The sequence below is a fragment of the Lissotriton vulgaris genome, chromosome 4_1 (assembly GCF_964263255.1).
Source record: "Lissotriton vulgaris chromosome 4_1, aLisVul1.2, whole genome shotgun sequence".
NCBI classification, from domain to species: Eukaryota; Metazoa; Chordata; class Amphibia; order Caudata; family Salamandridae; genus Lissotriton; species Lissotriton vulgaris.
The window spans coordinates 2,135,507,167-2,135,525,941 of NC_141691.1; the positions used below are offsets into that span (position 1 = coordinate 2,135,507,167).

General features: G+C 41.0%; 1 protein-coding gene across 1 annotated transcript in view; it reads left to right on the forward strand.

The window, feature by feature from the left end:
• The window catches only part of LOC147725227 (extracellular calcium-sensing receptor-like), a 121,233-nt gene that overhangs the window by 90,120 nt on the left and 12,338 nt on the right, over positions 1 to 18,775 (forward strand). Inside the window, exon 4 of the mRNA XM_086918213.1 lies at positions 13,531 to 13,822. Within this exon, the coding sequence (XP_086774339.1) occupies positions 13,531 to 13,822 (292 nt within the window). The remainder of the gene's footprint in view (positions 1 to 13,530; positions 13,823 to 18,775) is intronic.

The window sequence follows — 18,775 nt, forward strand, 5'->3', positions numbered from 1 at the left end:
AATGCTGGTACAGTGATGGTGAAACATACACAACCTTTCAACTAACAATAGTAAACAGTACAATGCTGGTGCAGAGATGGTGAAACATACACAACCTTTCAACTAACAATAGTACACAGTACAATGCTGGTGCAGAGATGGTTAAACATACACAACCTTTCAACTAACAATAGTAAACAGTACAATGCTGGTACAGTGATGGTGAAACATACACAACCTTTCAACTAACAATAGTAAACAGTACAATGCTGGTACAGAGATGGTGAAACATACACAACCTTTCAACTAACAATAGTAAACAGTACAATGCTGGTGCAGAGATGGTGAAACATACACAACCTTTCAACTAACAATAGTAAACAGTACAATGCTGGTACAGAGATGGTGAAACATACACAACCTTTCAACTAACAATAGTAAACAGTACAATGCTGGTGCAGAGATGGTGAAACATACACAACCTTTCAACTAACAATAGTAAACAGTACAATGCTGGTACAGAGATGGTGAAACATACACAAACTTTCAACTAACAATAGTAAACAGTACAATGCAGGTACAGAGATGGTGAAACATACACAAACTTTCAGCTCAAAATAGTTGACAGTACAATGCTGGTACAGAGATGGTGAAACATACACAAACTTTCAGCTCACAATAGTTAACAGTACAATGCTGGTACAGAGATGGTGAAACATACACAACCTTTCAACTAACAATAGTAAACAGTACAATGCTGGTACAGAGATGGTGAAACATACACAAACCTTCAGCTCACAATAGTTGACAGTACAATGCTGGTACAGAGATGGTGAAACATACACAACCTTTCAACTAACAATAGTAAACAGTACAATGCTGGTACAGAGATGGTGAAACATACACAAACTTTCAACTAACAATAGTAAACAGTACAATGCTGGTACAGAGATGGTGAAACATACACAAACTTTCAGCTCACAATAGTTGACAGTACAATGCTGGTACAGAGATGGTGAAACATACACAACCTTTCAACTAACAATAGTAAACAGTACAATGCTGGTACAGAGATGGTGAAATATACACAAACTTTCAACTAACAATAGTAAACAGTACAATGCTGGTACAGAGATGGTGAAACATACACAAACTTTCAGCTCACAATAGTAAACAGTACAATGCTGGTACAGTGATGGTGAAACATACACAACCTTTCAACTAACAATAGTAAACAGTACAATGCTGGTACAGAGATGGTAAAACATACACAACCTTTCAACTAACAATAGTAAACAGTACAATGCTGGTACAGTGATGGTGAAACATACACATCCTTTCAACTAACAATAGTAAACAGTACAATGCTGGTGCAGAGATGGTGACACATACACAACCTTCCAACTAACAATAGTAAACAGTACAATGCTGGTACAGAGATGGTGAAACATACACAAACTTTCAACTAACAATAGTAAACAGTACAATGCTGGTACAGAGATGGTGAAACATACACAAACTTTCAGCTCACAATAGTTGACAGTACAATGCTGGTACAGAGATGGTGAAACATACACAACCTTTCAACTAACAATAGTAAACAGTACAATGCTGGTACAGAGATGGTGAAATATACACAAACTTTCAACTAACAATAGTAAACAGTACAATTCTGGTACAGAGATGGTGAAACATACACAAACTTTCAGCTCACAATAGTAAACAGTACAATGCTGGTACAGTGATGGTGAAACATACACAACCTTTCAACTAACAATAGTAAACAGTACAATGCTGGTACAGAGATGGTAAAACATACACAACCTTTCAACTAACAATAGTAAACAGTACAATGCTGGTACAGTGATGGTGAAACATACACAACCTTTCAACTAACAATAGTAAACAGTACAATGCTGGTGCAGAGATGGTGACACATGCACAACCTTTCAACTAACAATAGTAAACAGTACAATGCTGGTACGGAGATGGTGAAACATACACAAACTTTCAACTAACAATAGTAAACAGTACAATGCTGGTACAGAGATGGTGAAACATACACAACCTTTCAACTAACAATAGTAAACAGTACAATGCTGGTGCAGAGATGGTGAAACATACACAACCTTTCAACTAACAATAGTAAACAGTACAATGCTGGTACAGAGATGGTGAAACATACACAAACTTTCAACTAACAATAGTAAACAGTACAATGCAGGTACAGAGATGGTGAAACATACACAAACTTTCAGCTCAAAATAGTTGACAGTACAATGCTGGTACAGAGATGGTGAAACATACACAAACTTTCAGCTCACAATAGTTAACAGTACAATGCTGGTACAGAGATGGTGAAACATACACAACCTTTCAACTAACAATAGTAAACAGTACAATGCTGGTACAGAGATGGTGAAACATACACAAACCTTCAGCTCACAATAGTTGACAGTACAATGCTGGTACAGAGATGGTGAAACATACACAACCTTTCAACTAACAATAGTAAACAGTACAATGCTGGTACAGAGATGGTGAAACATACACAAACTTTCAACTAACAATAGTAAACAGTACAATGCTGGTACAGAGATGGTGAAACATACACAAACTTTCAGCTCACAATAGTTGACAGTACAATGCTGGTACAGAGATGGTGAAACATACACAACCTTTCAACTAACAATAGTAAACAGTACAATGCTGGTACAGAGATGGTGAAATATACACAAACTTTCAACTAACAATAGTAAACAGTACAATGCTGGTACAGAGATGGTGAAACATACACAAACTTTCAGCTCACAATAGTAAACAGTACAATGCTGGTACAGTGATGGTGAAACATACACAACCTTTCAACTAACAATAGTAAACAGTACAATGCTGGTACAGAGATGGTAAAACATACACAACCTTTCAACTAACAATAGTAAACAGTACAATGCTGGTACAGTGATGGTGAAACATACACATCCTTTCAACTAACAATAGTAAACAGTACAATGCTGGTGCAGAGATGGTGACACATACACAACCTTCCAACTAACAATAGTAAACAGTACAATGCTGGTACAGAGATGGTGAAACATACACAAACTTTCAACTAACAATAGTAAACAGTACAATGCTGGTACAGAGATGGTGAAACATACACAAACTTTCAGCTCACAATAGTTGACAGTACAATGCTGGTACAGAGATGGTGAAACATACACAAACGTTCAGCTCACAATTTTTGACAGTACAATGCTGGTACAGAGATGGTGAAACATACACAACCTTTCAACTAATAATAGTAAACAGTACAATGCTGGTACAGAGATGGTGAAACATACACAAACTTTCAGCTCACAATAGTTGACAGTACAATGCTGGTACAGAGATGGTGAAACATACACAACCTTTCAACTAACAATAATAAACAGTACAATGCTGGTACAGAGATGGTGAAACATACACAAACTTTCAACTAACAATAGTAAACAGTACAATGCTGGTACAGAGATGGTGAAACATACACAAACTTTCAGCTCACAATAGTTGACAGTACAATGCTGGTACAGAGATGGTGAAACATACACAACCTTTCAACTAACAATAGTAAACAGTACAATGCTGGTACAGAGATGGTGAAACATACACAAACTTTCAACTAACAATAGTATACCGTACAATGCTGGTACAGAGATGGTGAAACATACACAAACTTTCAGCTCACAATAGTTGACAGTACAATGCTGGTACAGAGATGGTGAAACATACACAACCTTTCAACTAACAATAGTAAACAGTACAATGCTGGTACAGAGATGGTGAAATATACACAAACTTTCAACTAACAATAGTAAACAGTACAATGCTGGTACAGAGATGGTGAAACATAAACAAACTTTCAGCTCACAATAGTAAACAGAACAATGCTGGTACAGAGATGGTGAAACATACACAACCTTTCAGCTCACAATAGTAAACAGTACAATGCTGGTACAGTGATGGTGAAACATACACAACCTTTCAACTAACAATAGTAAACAGTACAATCCTGGTACAGAGATGGTAAAACATTCACAACCTTTCAACTAACAATAGTAAACAGTACAATGCTGGTACAGTGATGGTGAAACATACACAACCTTTCAACTAACAATAGTAAACAGTACAATGCTGGTGCAGAGATGGTAAAACATACACAACCTTTCAGCTCACAATAGTAAACAGTACAATGCTGGTACAGAGATGGTGAAACATACACAACCTTTCAACTAACAATAGTAAACAGTACAATGCTGGTACAGAGATGGTGAAACATACACAACCTTTCAACTCACAATAGTAAACAGAACAATTCTGGTACAGAGATGGTAAAACATACACAACCTTTCAACTAACAATAGTAAACAGAACAATGCTGGTACAGAGATGGTAAAACATACACAACCTTTCAACTAACAATAGTAAACAGTACAATGCTGGTACAGTGATGGTGAAACATACACAACCTTTCAACTAACAATAGTAAACAGTACAATGCTGGTGCAGAGATGGTGAAACATACACAACCTTTCAACTAACAATAGTACACAGTACAATGCTGGTGCAGAGCTGGTTAAACATACACAACCTTTCAACTAACAATAGTAAACAGTACAATGCTGGTACAGTGATGGTGAAACATACACAACCTTTCAACTAACAATAGTAAACAGTACAATGCTGGTACAGAGATGGTGAAACATACACAACCTTTCAACTAACAATAGTAAACAGTACAATGCTGGTGCAGAGATGGTGAAACATACACAACCTTTCAACTAACAATAGTAAACAGTACAATGCTGGTGCAGAGATGGTGAAACATACACAACCTTTCAACTAACAATAGTAAACAGTACAATGCTGGTGCAAAGAAGGTGAAACACACAACCTTTCAACTAACAATAGTAAACAGTACAATGCTGGTACAGAGATGGTGAAACATACACAACCTTTCAACTAACAATAGTAAACAGTACAATGCTGGTACAGAGATGGTGAAACATACACAACCTTTCAACTAACAATAGTAAACAGTACAATGCTGGTGCAGAGATGGTGAAACATACACAACCTTTCAACTAACAATAGTAAACAGTACAATGCTGGTACAGAGATGGTGAAACATTCACAAACTTTCAACTAACAATAGTAAACAGTACAATGCTGGTACAGAGATGGTGAAACATACACAAACTTTCAGCTCACAATAGTTGACAGTACAATGCTGGTACAGAGATGGTGAAACATACACAAACTTTCAGCTCACAATAGTTGACTGTACAATGCTGGTACAGAGATGGTGAAACATACACAACCTTTCAACTAACAATAGTAAACAGTACAATGCTGGTACAGAGATGGTGAAACATACACAAACTTTCAGCTCACAATAGTTGACAGTACAATGCTGGTACAGAGATGGTGAAACATACACAACCTTTCAACTAACAATAGTAAACAGTACAATGCTGGTGCAGAGATGGTGAAACATACACAAACTTTCAACTAACAATAGTAAACAGTATAATGCTGGTACAGAGATGGTGAAACATACACAAACTTTCAGCTCACAATAGTTGACAGTACAATGCTGGTACAGAGATGGTGAAAAATACACAACCTTTCAACTAACAATAGTAAACAGTACAATGCTGGTACAGAGATGGTGAAACATACACAAACTTTCAACTAACAATAGTAAACAGTACAATGCTGGTACAGAGATGGTGAAACATACACAAACTTTCAGCTCACAATAGTTGACAGTACAATGCTGGTACAGAGATGGTGAAACATACACAACCTTTCAACTAACAATAGTAAACTGTACAATGCTGGTACAGAGATGGTGAAATATACACAAACTTTCAACTAACAATAGTAAACAGTACAATGCTGGTACAGAGATGGTGAAACATACACAACCTTTCAGCTCACAATAGTTGACAGTACAATCCTGGTACAGAGATGGTGAAACATACACAACCTTTCAACTAACAATAGTAAACAGTACAATGCTGGTACAGAGGTGGTGAAACATACACAGCCGTTCAACTAACAATAGAAGAAAGTACAATGCTGGTACAGAGATGGTGAAACATACACAACCTTTCAACTAACAATAGTAAACAGTACAATGCTGGTACAGAGATGGTGAAACATACACAACCTTTCAGCTCACAATAGTTGACAGTACAATGCTGGTGCAAAAAAGGTGAAACACACAACCTTTCAACTAACAATAGTCAACAGTGCAATACTGGTGCGGAAATGATGAAACACACACAACCTGTCAGCCTTCCAGCTAACAATTGTAGACAATACAATGTTGGCGCAATGATGGTGAAACACACACAACCTTTCAACTAACAATAGAAGAATGTCACATCTAATATATATGTCTATATGTACAGTTCAGTGCTAGCACAGTGATGATGAAACACACAGTCCTAAATCAATTGCAATGCAGCTAATTAAAGGCACACTACTAAGAAACTAACAAGTCAGGATAGAGCAATAGAGTCAGGCCATTCACCTCCTCCTGGAGCGTAACTTTCCACAGACCTGGGAAGCCCACTCCAACCTCTCTAACGCCCTCCCTGGGAGTGGCACAAATGAGTGGAACAGTGACTTCAGGGCGAAAGCAGCTCAGCACAACTCTGCTGTGGTGTGGTTCACTCTGCTGTGATTGGGTTCAGCCTGCTGTGGTGTGGCTCACTCTGCTATGGTGTAGTTCACTCTGCTGTGGTGTGGTTCACTCTGCTGTGATTTGGTTCATCATGCTGTGGTGTGGTTCACTCTACTGTGGTGTAGTTCACTCTGCTGCGCTTCACTGTGCTGTGATTGAGTTCAGCCTGCTTTGGTGTGTTTCACTCCACTGTGGTATGGTTAACTGCTGTGGTGTAGTTCAGTTCACTCTGCTGTGGTCTGGTTTACTCTGCTATGATTTTATTCAGCCGCTGTGGTGTTGTGCAGTCTTATCACTGTGGTGCTCTTGAAATCGCCAACACAGTCATTGATTTAAGCTTTACCATGCCCAGAAGCTTGTTTTGCCAACTGACTGCTAGCGAGCCACACGAGACAAAAACTTTGCTGCACATCACTTTGCAAAGTTTTAAGGAACTCCGCACAAAGCACAAAGTGGGTAAAACTGTGCAAATTCTGCCACTGGAGCAGAATCCTTCACCCACCCCTAGTTTTGTATAGCATTTGGGTAGGTCCGTTGTTCCCCTTCCTTTCTGTGTTCTACAGGAGTGTCCGTGGCAGGTGAACTAACCCTGCTTGAGGTTTTCATGTGGCTTGAGGTTGTGCACATTTGTTCCAATAAACTTAGCTTCAACTTCTACCAGTTTAATACTTGTATCAGTGTCAACATTATATGGGTGTTGAACCATCTGTGCAGGAAAATCGATAGTCTGACTGAAGGAATTGCAATCAGTGTGGTTGATTGTCCAACCACACTTTGAGTGAGACTTCGTACGCCAAAGGCACATTTAAAACATATTAAGTGCTGGTTTTCATTGCTATACAAAAGGGGGCGGTGATGGACGGAGCATCTGAACCAATCAAACACTCACACCCAGTCAACAGATCTGGGTTTAATCCATCACTGTTCTTTAGCCCACTCTGCCACCCCAGTTCAGACATGACCATATGCAAATCAGTCTGACCCTGTGCCTCATGGGAACAGTCCAGGCGGAACTGGCAAGCCACGCCTTCCCTGGACCGAAATCAAGCTTCCTGGGACTGGTTTCTGGCATTTCAGCCGTCTTCAGCCAGGCTTGCTTGAATCCAGTGGCAAAGTGAGCAAGGCACTCAACGTCTGAGCATACCCTGCCAACTTATGGGGAACTAAGCGATACAAAGGGGTGGTGATGGACGGAGCATCTGAACCAATCAAATACTCACACCCAGTCAACAGATCTGGGTTTAATCCATCACCGTTCTTTAGCCAACTCTGCCACCCCAGTTCAGTCATGGCCATATGCAAATCAGTCTGACCCTGTGCCTCATGGGAACAGTCCAGGCCGAACTGCCAAGCCATGCCTTCCCTGGACCGGAAACAAGCTTTCTAGGACTAGTTTCTGGCATTTCAGCCGTCTTCAGCCAGGCTTGCTTGAATCCAGTGGCAAAATTAGCAAGGGACTCAACGTCTGAGCATACCCTGCCAACGTATGGCAAACAAAGCGGTACAAAAGGGGTTGGTGATGGACGGAGCATCTGAACCAATCAGACAGTCACACCCAGTCAACAGATCTGGGTTTATCCATCACCATTCTTTAGCCCACTCTGCCACCCCAGTTCAGACATGACCATATGCAAATCAGTTTGACCCTGAGCCTCATGGGAACAGTCCAGGCCGAACTGCCAAGCCATGCCTTCCCTGGACCGAAATCAAGCTTCCTAGGACTGGTTTCTGGTATTTCAGCTGTCTTCAATATGACGTGCAAGGACTTTGGAAAAAAAAACAGGGAACCCCCCACCTGACACTCCTTGGACGCACCTTTGACGATCTCGTACCTAACCAATAGAATGTCTGGTATAATCTGTTCCTTCTCTCAAGAGCTCACACTTCCCCCTAAAGCCTAATGATCCTAGTAGCCAACCACGTCTCCAAAGAAGTCATTATTTATACTCTAATTCTTGGCAGACTACACAAAAATGTTGCATCTTCAGAAAAACGTGATTGGTCAGCCATGATGGCATGAGGTCTCACTATCCTGACTCATTTTAAGATCCTGACTATACCAGTTTTAACAAAAGAAGCATACATGAGTAAATACATTTTATAACTTTGCAACATTTTCTAGGAAAAATGTTTCTATCTTTCCCTTCATTCCTGTCACAGTGCAGCAGGACGGATACTTTAACTAATACTGGTACAATGGTACAATCACAAGAATGTACAGTACAAATTGGCCTTGACTCCTTCGTGGTTTGAGCTGAGCTATCACAGTTTTGCGCATGCTCTCTTCTCTTTTAATGCAAGCCATAGCCTTGCTGGATTCACAGGCAGACATTTAATGGTAGGCCAAAAAAATAAAACAGACACAAAAGAGAATATTAATTTCATGTAAATCAGCCATTATCTTTCCCTCCCTTATACTAATACCCCTTATAAATGTTTACCTAGCCAAGCTATTAGTGTAAAGCAGATTTTTTTTATTATTTATGACAACATGCTAAATAAATGTGCAATGTGTAACATAGCATTATTATGCATTTAATGTAAAATTTTAAAAGCACACACCGTTAATACAGTGCACACATTTAATACAATGCACATAGCAACATGCTTTAATGTTTTAGATAGCTTTTCATACAAAAAAGCATTTAGCCGCATGTGTAGTGTTTGGTGCATTTGTTAATTCACACACATTATAAAAAGAGGTGTTTTTAACTGAAAATGTTTCTCAAAATATGCAGCAAGCAAAGTCTCTTAAGACAAAAATAGTGAATTTATATTACAAAGGATGAGCTGGGAAGAGAGAGACACATTCTATTAATCTTCAAAGGTAAAAAGGCCACTTTTCTCTACACTGCAACAAACACATGTTAATTCAGCACAAGCATTTCAGACTGACTTAGGCCTCACTTTCATATTTTTCATGAGCCATGTGTTTTAACTTGCACCAAAATGTGTGTGGCAATTTAAATGCAGTCACAAAAATAAACAATGCCTGACCCCAGGTGAAATCTGCTCCATCACTAGCATTGCATTTAGGGAATCGGAAAGTGCAATTCTCTAAATGCTTGCACAAAATGAGGAATTTTTGTGATTCCTTATTTTGTAAGTAGGTATTTACTACCTACATAGCACACTGCTAAATTGCGATCGCAACCGCTGATATTCTGCGAATTTCAGCATTTGCGATCCCAATTTCTCTTGCTACCTTTAGCCCTAAGTTACTCCCTATTTGGTTGGGGGTGGTGAAACAAGGTGGGTGCATTATGAAGAGGTGGAGGAAAAAGCAAGGCACCAAGAAATTTACAAGAGAAGATATGATGACAAATATGGTGTTAAGAGATAGGAAATGGAATGTAGGTCTTTGAGTGGTGTTAAAAGAAAACATTTTCGTTTAAGGAACTGTTAGAAAGTTTTCTACACTCCTGAGAGCAATCTAAAGTAAACACTAATGTCATAACATTGGCAGATGGCAAAGTCAGGAGCATGGATAGAATCCCCAAGTGCAAATGCTCTGGTCTGGGAAAAAGTGGTGCACCTGAGGTGCCCACAACATCTTTAGGTATTCAAAATGATTTAAGTATCCAACTCTGTCAACATTAATTAATTAATTAATTGTGTGCTTATATAGCGCAGGAATCACTCCCGAAGGGGTACCTCCGCACTTCGACCGCTGCGAAACCCTTCCTGGCTTCCCTGAGAGATGGCCCCTTAATGGGTATCTCCAGGGTGAGACCAGGCATCCCCGGCGGTCTGGTGGGGCCGTTAGTGAAGATGAGGCAAGCTAGTGCCCAGAGTTGCCGAGTGTGATCGCTGATCAAAGTGGGCACCGAGGCGAGAAAATTATCAAGTCCGCTGACCCTGGTCCAGAAACCTGCCACGTCGGGAATCGAACCCTGGTCCCGGGCCGTCCTCTGCTCTCGGGTCTGCCGCCTCTAACCAGTGAGCCACACTACTTCACATCGTGTGCCTAATTTCTGTAAGGATTATGTTTTCCAGTAACTGCACTTTTGGATACTCTTTTTACACTTCTAAGTCCTGTTTTTGGAGTAGTGTGTAGGAGATGTGTTGTAATTTTACCTACATTTTAATTTGTGTCTATTGTCTGATTGGGAAACTTGTATATTTCTCTTCACTCAGTATATGTATCTTATGTTTTGCATCTCAATTGGTATGTTATCTTGTTCCCCTTCCCCTGTGTCATAGCACATTCCATTGTATTCTGCTTGAAGTGTCTGTGACAGTTGAACTGACTCTGCTTGATATTTGGATGCGGTTTGAGGTTGTGCACGTTCATTCTAATACACATATCTTCAAGCTGCACCAGTTTCATACTTTTATCAAACAGATAATACATTAAGTGTCTCACTGCTCACTGATTCTGCAACCAGAGTTCAGACACTACAATCTGGATTTTTTTGTTGTTACTAGGCAGGCCCCTCGACTTGAGTGATTCATTTTTGCCTACCATTCCTGGCGCACAGCAACACGTGACTAATTTCTAATTGTATTTCCTCTTCACCATATACCTATTTTATGCATCTGAAATTCTGAATTGCAAAGGAAAACCTTACCTTTAGCATTCCAAACTGGTGAATAACTTACAATATGGTGAGCATTTACTGTAAGTGCCACAGAATCTTGGAAGTGGTCAATACGCTTCCCTTCATCACAGGTCTTGTTTTTGTAATTCCTTCTCTTTGGTTCACACTTCTGTAGGCGCCTAACTTCAGGTGCCATGAATCACTATATAAATGATACATAAGGAGTAGTTATGTACTGCCCAACCCATAAAGCACATTAGGAATCTCAAGCTGATTAAAATGAACTTATGAATACAAGTACTATTCAATGGCTTATACAATGCTGTTTATTTCTTCTTATAATGCTTATTACACCACAGTGTTTCAACATTCTGCGGTGGCATGCTGAGGTATGGTCCTGCCTGCAGTTGTAATATTCAGTCTGCTGCAGCATGGTTCAGTCTGCTGTGGTGTGGGTCACTATGCTAGGATGTGTTTCAGTCTGCTCTGGTATGGTTTACTCTGCTGTGGCATGCTGAGGTATGGTCCTGCCTGCAGTTGTAATAATCAGTCTGCTGCAGCATGGTTCAGTCTGCTGTGGTGTGGGTCACTATGCTAGGATGTGTTTCAGTCTGCTCTGGTATGGTTTACTCTGCTGTGGCACTATTCAATCAATCAATCACTCAATCAGGTTTATAAGTGCACTACTAACCCGTGAGGGTCTCAAGGCGCTAGGGGGGGACAGCTCTGGATCAGTCAAAGAGCCAAGTCTTTAGGTCCTTCCTGAACGTGTGCAGGGTCAGGGAGCGCCAGATGTTCAGCGGGAGTTTGTTCCAGGTCTTTGCCGTGATGTAGGAGAAAGCTCTCCTGCCTGTTCTGTTCCTGCAGATGTGGGGGACCTCTGCCAAGGTGAGGTCGGCGGAACTGAGGTTCCTCTTGGGTTCGTGGAAGGATACTCTCTCCTTGAGGTATTTGGGTCTGATGTTGTTGAGGGATTTGTAGACTTGGGTGAGGAGTTTGAAGGGAGCCAGTGGACGTCTCGTAGGTGTTGGGTCACGTGTTCATGATGCGGTTTCCAGAGGACGAGTCTGGCTGCGGTATTCAGGATTCTCTCTGGCTGCGGCGTTCTGGATGGACTATTCAATCTGCCATGGCATGGTTTAGTTTGCAGTGGTTTGGTCCAGTCTTCTGTGGCATTATTCACCCTGCTGACGTGTAATCCAATCTAAAATTACATGGTTCAGTCTGCAGTAGTGTTGTCAATCATTAAGGATTTATAAATTTAGGTTAATCACCCGATAGAGTATCCAGGTGCTTGCAGGTCACAGAGGTTTATTCTAACATCCGGGTCTTGAGGGCCATTCAGAATTCTGGAAGTGAGGTGATGGTCTGGAGGTGTGTGTGGAGGCTATTGCAGGTCTTTGCTGCAATGAGAGACAAGGCCCATCCTCCACTTCTGCTCCAATCGATGCAGGGAGTGTGGGCAAGTGAAAAAGAGGTGGTGCGTAGACTTCTTGATGGTTGATGGAAGTTCAGGTGGTGGTTAATGTATTCCTGGTCCATGGTTGTATAGAGAATTGTGTGAGTGGGTCCACAGCTTAAATTGGCATCTCATCTGTTTGGGGAGCCAGTGGAGGTGCCTGAGGTCGGGTGTAATGTGGGTTTGTGCGAGGATGAGTCTGGCTGCTGCATTCTGAATCGTCTGAGGTCTCAGTAAGAGATGTGCAGTGATTCCTACTTAGAGTATGTTGCCATAGTCCATTCGGCTGGTGACTAGGCCCTGTGTCAGGGTGCATCTTGTGTGTAGGGTAGCCACTTGCAGATCATATGTAGCATGTGCAGAGTGAGGAAGAAGGCGGTGGAGATGGTGTTGACCAGTGATTTTCTGTTCAGCGTGGTGTCAATGATGATTCAGACGTTTCTGGCATGGTCGGAGGGAGTGGGTGTAGGTCCAATGTCTGATACCCACCAGGATTTGCTCCATGTGTTGCTGGTGTTGTCAAAGATCAGAACTTCCTTCTTGTCATTGTTCAGCTGCAGGCAGTTGTTCTTTATCCCGTCTGCAACATTTGTCATGCATCTGTCGAAGTTGGTTCTGGTGGTGTTGGGTCTGCTGTGGTATTATTCAGACTGCTGCTGCATGGTTCAGTGTGCTGTGGGGTGGCTGAAATTATGTTCTTTGTCACCATCCTACCCACAACCATTAAAGAAGTACATGGAATAACAGAGAGATGAGTGTGTTAGTCATACAGGTGCCTTTTTCTAGTGATGCTAAGTTTCTGACTGTGTCACTTTCAGACCTGCATTCCGCTTTCTTCGACACGCCATGGCTCTTATCTTTGCCGTAGAAGAGATCAATAGAAACCCTGAAATCTTACCAAACCTCACACTGGGCTACCAGATTTACGACTCTTGCACCAGTGAGATGAAAGCACTTCACAGCGCTATAAATATATTATCAGCTCAAACCAAAGCAGTTCCAAACTATGGCTGTCAGAAGAAGAACAAACTGTGTGGATTCATCGGAGACTTCTCTTCAGCAACATCCTTACCAATGGCTGAACTTGTGGGCATCTACAGGTATCCACAGGTAGGAGGTGCTGATGACTTTGTATGCTTATTAGTAACTGGAGTTTTCTACTAAACTATGATGAAACCTTCTGACATCATAGGAGACACGCCGTTACAGACTGTACACATGCATATTTTGAAGTTAGAGTAAATCAGATTCCATTGTAGAGTTGTTTTATTTCCTGAGGTCACAACTACCTTGATAGATGTGTCTATATAGATGCTATTTACAATGTCAACATGACTTCTTGAGGCCACTACACTGCAGGAAAGAGAAGTAAATGAAAGTTCAAAAGTGTAAGAATTAACAAGTTTAGGTAAAGCTCTCCAAATACAAGGTGGGACACCCCGATACATTAGTCCTCCATCATTGCTGATTCCATCTCAGTTGCTCATTGAAATCTCAGTCTGAAACATCTGTGCCCGGGAGTTCAGTAAATGTAATGTTTCGCTAAAGTGACACCAAAATATCATGCCACGGGCTATATAAGGCAAAAATATTGTTTTCCAAAGTTTTTTACTAATATTTGTGTTAAAACTTATAATTTAATCGTAAATGTATTTATTTATTTTTAGTGTATTTTTTTAATTTGGTATTATAGTTTGAGTTTGTTTTATTTTATGTCTTTTATGAAAAATATGGTCATATGTTTGTGTTTCTTAATTGATTAATGACATAATGCATTGTGTTAATTGATTGTTTTGTATAATTTGAATACTAGTTAAATATATTATCTTGAAAGCCTAACGGCTAGAGGGTCAACCTCAAAGCTGGGGAACCGGGTTTTATTCTCGGCAGGGACACTCAATATCCTGTGATCCTGGGCAAATATCCCTGTGCCTAACAAAATGAATGTGTCCATCTGCAACACAACTAGTGCTCATGTAAATCCTGCTGATACCTTTGGGTCGAGTTTGCGTTATGTGAAACTCAAAATATATATAAGCTTCCCAACCATTAATAATTGGTCTAAGGATCTACTGCTTTGCCCTTGTGATAATGTGTCGAACCAATCAACCATGTATAAAGTGTTTTTTTGTAAATTTTAAATGGACTTGAGGAGATCATTATACCTTTACTAAAATCTTTACATTTTAAACAATGTAGGCCGGCATTTTTTATTGATCCCCAGAATCTTAAAAGCAACAAACAATACATACCAAAACAACAATAAATAGTTGTACCTAAAATTACACATGGCTTCATGGTTAAACTTTATATAAAATTCAAATTACTACTCGTGTTTGCCATAATTGTCTAAGAGCAGAGAGTAATCAACCTGGAAGGAAAATCCTTGTGCAAATAATCGCAGTCAATACATCGGCTCTCTCTTATGTCGGTTTTCTAGACTAACCTTTCATATAGAAAAAAGAATAAAACAGAAACTATGACCTGCGTCTTACAAACTTTTAAAAGGATAAGAATCACCGTGCAAGTGCAGATTGAAATTAAAAAGTAGTTAATTATTAAGTCACATCTCAATGCAGGAAAAAGACACCCATGACAACTATCACCCTTGTATCTTGGATGAATTTATTTCAAAGGTATTCTTGCACAGCCATGTCGCAATAAATAAAAGTCTCTTGACTTTTTTAATGAGCTCTCGAGGGGATCACACCGAAGAGGTATGCGATGTTAACGGGAAAGTAGCGTTAGATGTTTTGTCGGTGTCAGATATACAAAAAGCGATTAAATCTTCTCGTAGCAACAGGGCTTCAGGCCTAAAGGCTCCGGCCTCCATTTTTAAATCCATGGATGATGGATGGGTGGATGGATGGATGGATGGTTTGGATGGATGGATGGATGCATGATGGCTCACTCTATGATGAATCTTTGCTAATGATATTATCACTGATTCCTGGAGAGGCTCACTCCTGGCCAGGGTCAAGTAGATCACCTCAGCACTTTCGTCTCATTGCATTATTGGATATATACATTAAATACAGCAAAGATAAATTTAAAAGAGTTAAACAAGTGGGCTACTGAGCAAAAACAAATTCCTTTTTTTCGAATAGGATTTGTTCAATGTAGGTATGGGCGGAAAATCCGTTTCGCTCGCGGATTTTGCGGATTTTCGGGAAATTCACAATCCGCGAGATTCGCGAATCTCCCGCAAAATCCGCAAATCCGCGAGCAGCGGATTTTGCTCGCACTGCTCGCACTGTTCGCGTGAGTTCGCGGCTTCCCAGTACAACTTCGCGCCCCGCGAATAAGTGCTAAATTGCAGAAATACGATCTTAGCAAAACTGAAACTACTTACCAGGTTCAAAAGTTCAGGCTCATCATTAGTAGCCATTTCCTGTAGTGCTTCCTGAGGGGCCCCTCCAGAGTTCAGTTGCCAGTTGCAACTATTATGTGACCCTGCTCTGAACCTCAGAATAGTTACACATATGCCACAAAGGTCCTGAATTACAGCTAAGGGAGACAAGCAGGAGCCAGGCTGGAAGTTAAAATCCATTAATCAGCCCCTAATTCATTATTGTCAGTTGGGGCAGGGCAGGTGTTGTAACTAATTTTGCAACAATGAAAGCACTTAGCAAGTGCAAAAGATCACTAATCAGGGCGCACTAAGGAAGCAGGTGCCAGCTAAAAAAATATTCTGTGACACATTAATCAGCCCCAAATTAATTCAGGTCACTTGAGGAAGGGAAGGTGTGCTTTGCTTTGCCGAAAATAATGTACACTGGACAACCAGAGGGTGTGGTGATGAAACAGAGGGTGGCATGGGTGGGCCAGAGGGTGGCATGAGTAGTCAGAGAGTGGCAGTGGTGACAGAGAGTGGCAGTGATGAAGAAGAGTGTCCCAAACAGGCTGGACACGTAGAAACAACAAGTTCGCAAAACTTGCGACCCGACAGGTAAGTTCGCAAATTGCGAAATTGTAAAAACCCTCGCGAACTGGCAGAAACACGGGCGAACACAAAAAAAAAAATCCGCAAATTCGCGGGAATTCGCGGATTTTGCGGATTGCAAGTTCGCAAATCCGCAAAATTCGCGAACGCGAGATCCGCAAAATTCGCCCATGCTTAGTTCAATGTTACAGTACCGAGGACAATCCACAAGCTCTGTGAACTCTGGTAGAGAACGATTGGCGAGTATTGAGTGCTTGCTGCACTTTATGTAGCCTTTATTGATTTTACTACAACAATCGACAATGCCAATAGAGGTGTGCTCTGGGTAAAACACAATGAATTTGGCATACCACAAACCTTATTGAGGGAAATCATTGATCTCTATTCAAGCACCTGGGGAAAGATAAGACTTACATCCAAATGGGCCACCTCAGAGAGCACGTTTATGAACAAGGGCTACAAACATCCTGCCGGGTATGATTTTTAACTTATACTCAGTAGACCTGTCCATAGTCCTTATCCCAAAAAGTTAGAGGAATTGAAGGTTAAACATCTCTCAATTAGGCAAGATATTGAAGTTTTAAGTAAAACATTGCATATTGAGTTGTTCCCTGTTCTATGTGAAAAGCAGAGGGTTGCACATTATCTTATGCAACATTGGCCGTTGGAACGGAAAAGAGCATTAATGAGTTACCACTTTGTTTTGATACCTTTGACAGCTCATCTTTACCCCACTTAAAGTCCTGACACTTAGGGACCGATTACAAACTCGTTTGAGAGCATATTGAATGGCTAGGGTCCAGATTGTTTACCATACGACTCTGGGAAGTCCGACCGAACAAGTATGATGCCTGTGAATGCATCCGGATACAATTTGGTCAGGCTCACATTGACTTCAATAGGAGCCTATGTACCGAACGCGTACTCAGGATCGCATTGACAAAAGGGGTGGTTAAGGATAATCATGCACCCTGTGGTGAGCACCCCATGGTGCCAGCCATACTATGCATGGTTGGAAAGAGAAGACGCATGGGTACCCCTATGGGCCTAATTCGGTGGGCCCCAGGTGAAAGGGGACCTGCATAATTGATTCTGTAAGCCTTTTCGATCCTGGCAAAGCAAATCAGAAATACCCCTGGATTGCAGACGTTCAGTCACACGGGCCCTATTGGTCAGTTGCCTGGGCTATGGCAATGCGCTGTTTGTAGGGATGAACGAACATTTATTCTCCCGCTTACAGGTTTTGCAAAATCTGGCGGCCAAACTCATCTGCAACAAAGGTAAACGAGACTCGGCATCAGAATGCTTAAAGAAACTTCACTGGCTCCCAATGCGTCAGAGGGCTGCCTTCAAACTGCTTAGCCATACCCATAGGGCTTTACATAAGACTGGCCCCACAATCCTCCAAGGAAAGATCGAATTTTATGTGCCCAATAGAAACCTACGTTCATGTCAATCAGCTTTGGATAAAACCAAACGCATCTACAAAGTCAGAACAGGCGGCCACTCCTTTTCTTACCTAGCAGCAAAAAGGTGGAATGAGCTCCCTACTGACCTAAGACACACTACAAATTATCTCCAGTTCCGTAAAAAGTTGAAAACCTACCTCTTCCCCAAACCTTAACATCTCAGCATACGCCATCAGTAGTCCTTATTTGTTATAAGCGCCGTGATATCCTAAGGGATGAGTGTCGCGCTCTACAAAAAACGCAAATAAAATAAATCGTTCATGGTACTTGCTGTCCCGAAAAACCTAGTCATTAGAGCTGTACGAATTAGCTCCGCGAGGCTCTCTCTCTCTGAATGCTTTTTAGAACTGATCCAGTCAGCACTAAGGCTTCCCAGGCATCGTACATTGGTCATTTAGTACTGTGAACGATTTGGTTGGAAAAAAGGGCTCTGGATTGGTTTAGGCAATTTTGAAACCGATTTAGAGCCTTTCTGACCGAGATCGGAATCAACCCCATGGTATATTTGGGAGTGCTTTTAAGTCCAAAAACCTTTGTGCTTCTAAGTACTATGAAAACACAGATACCTTAGGATCAAGAACACGGGTTAAATGGGCCTGGAGAAAGCTATGGTGTCCTGTTATGAAAATCACCTTTGTTTTCCAAAAGCCT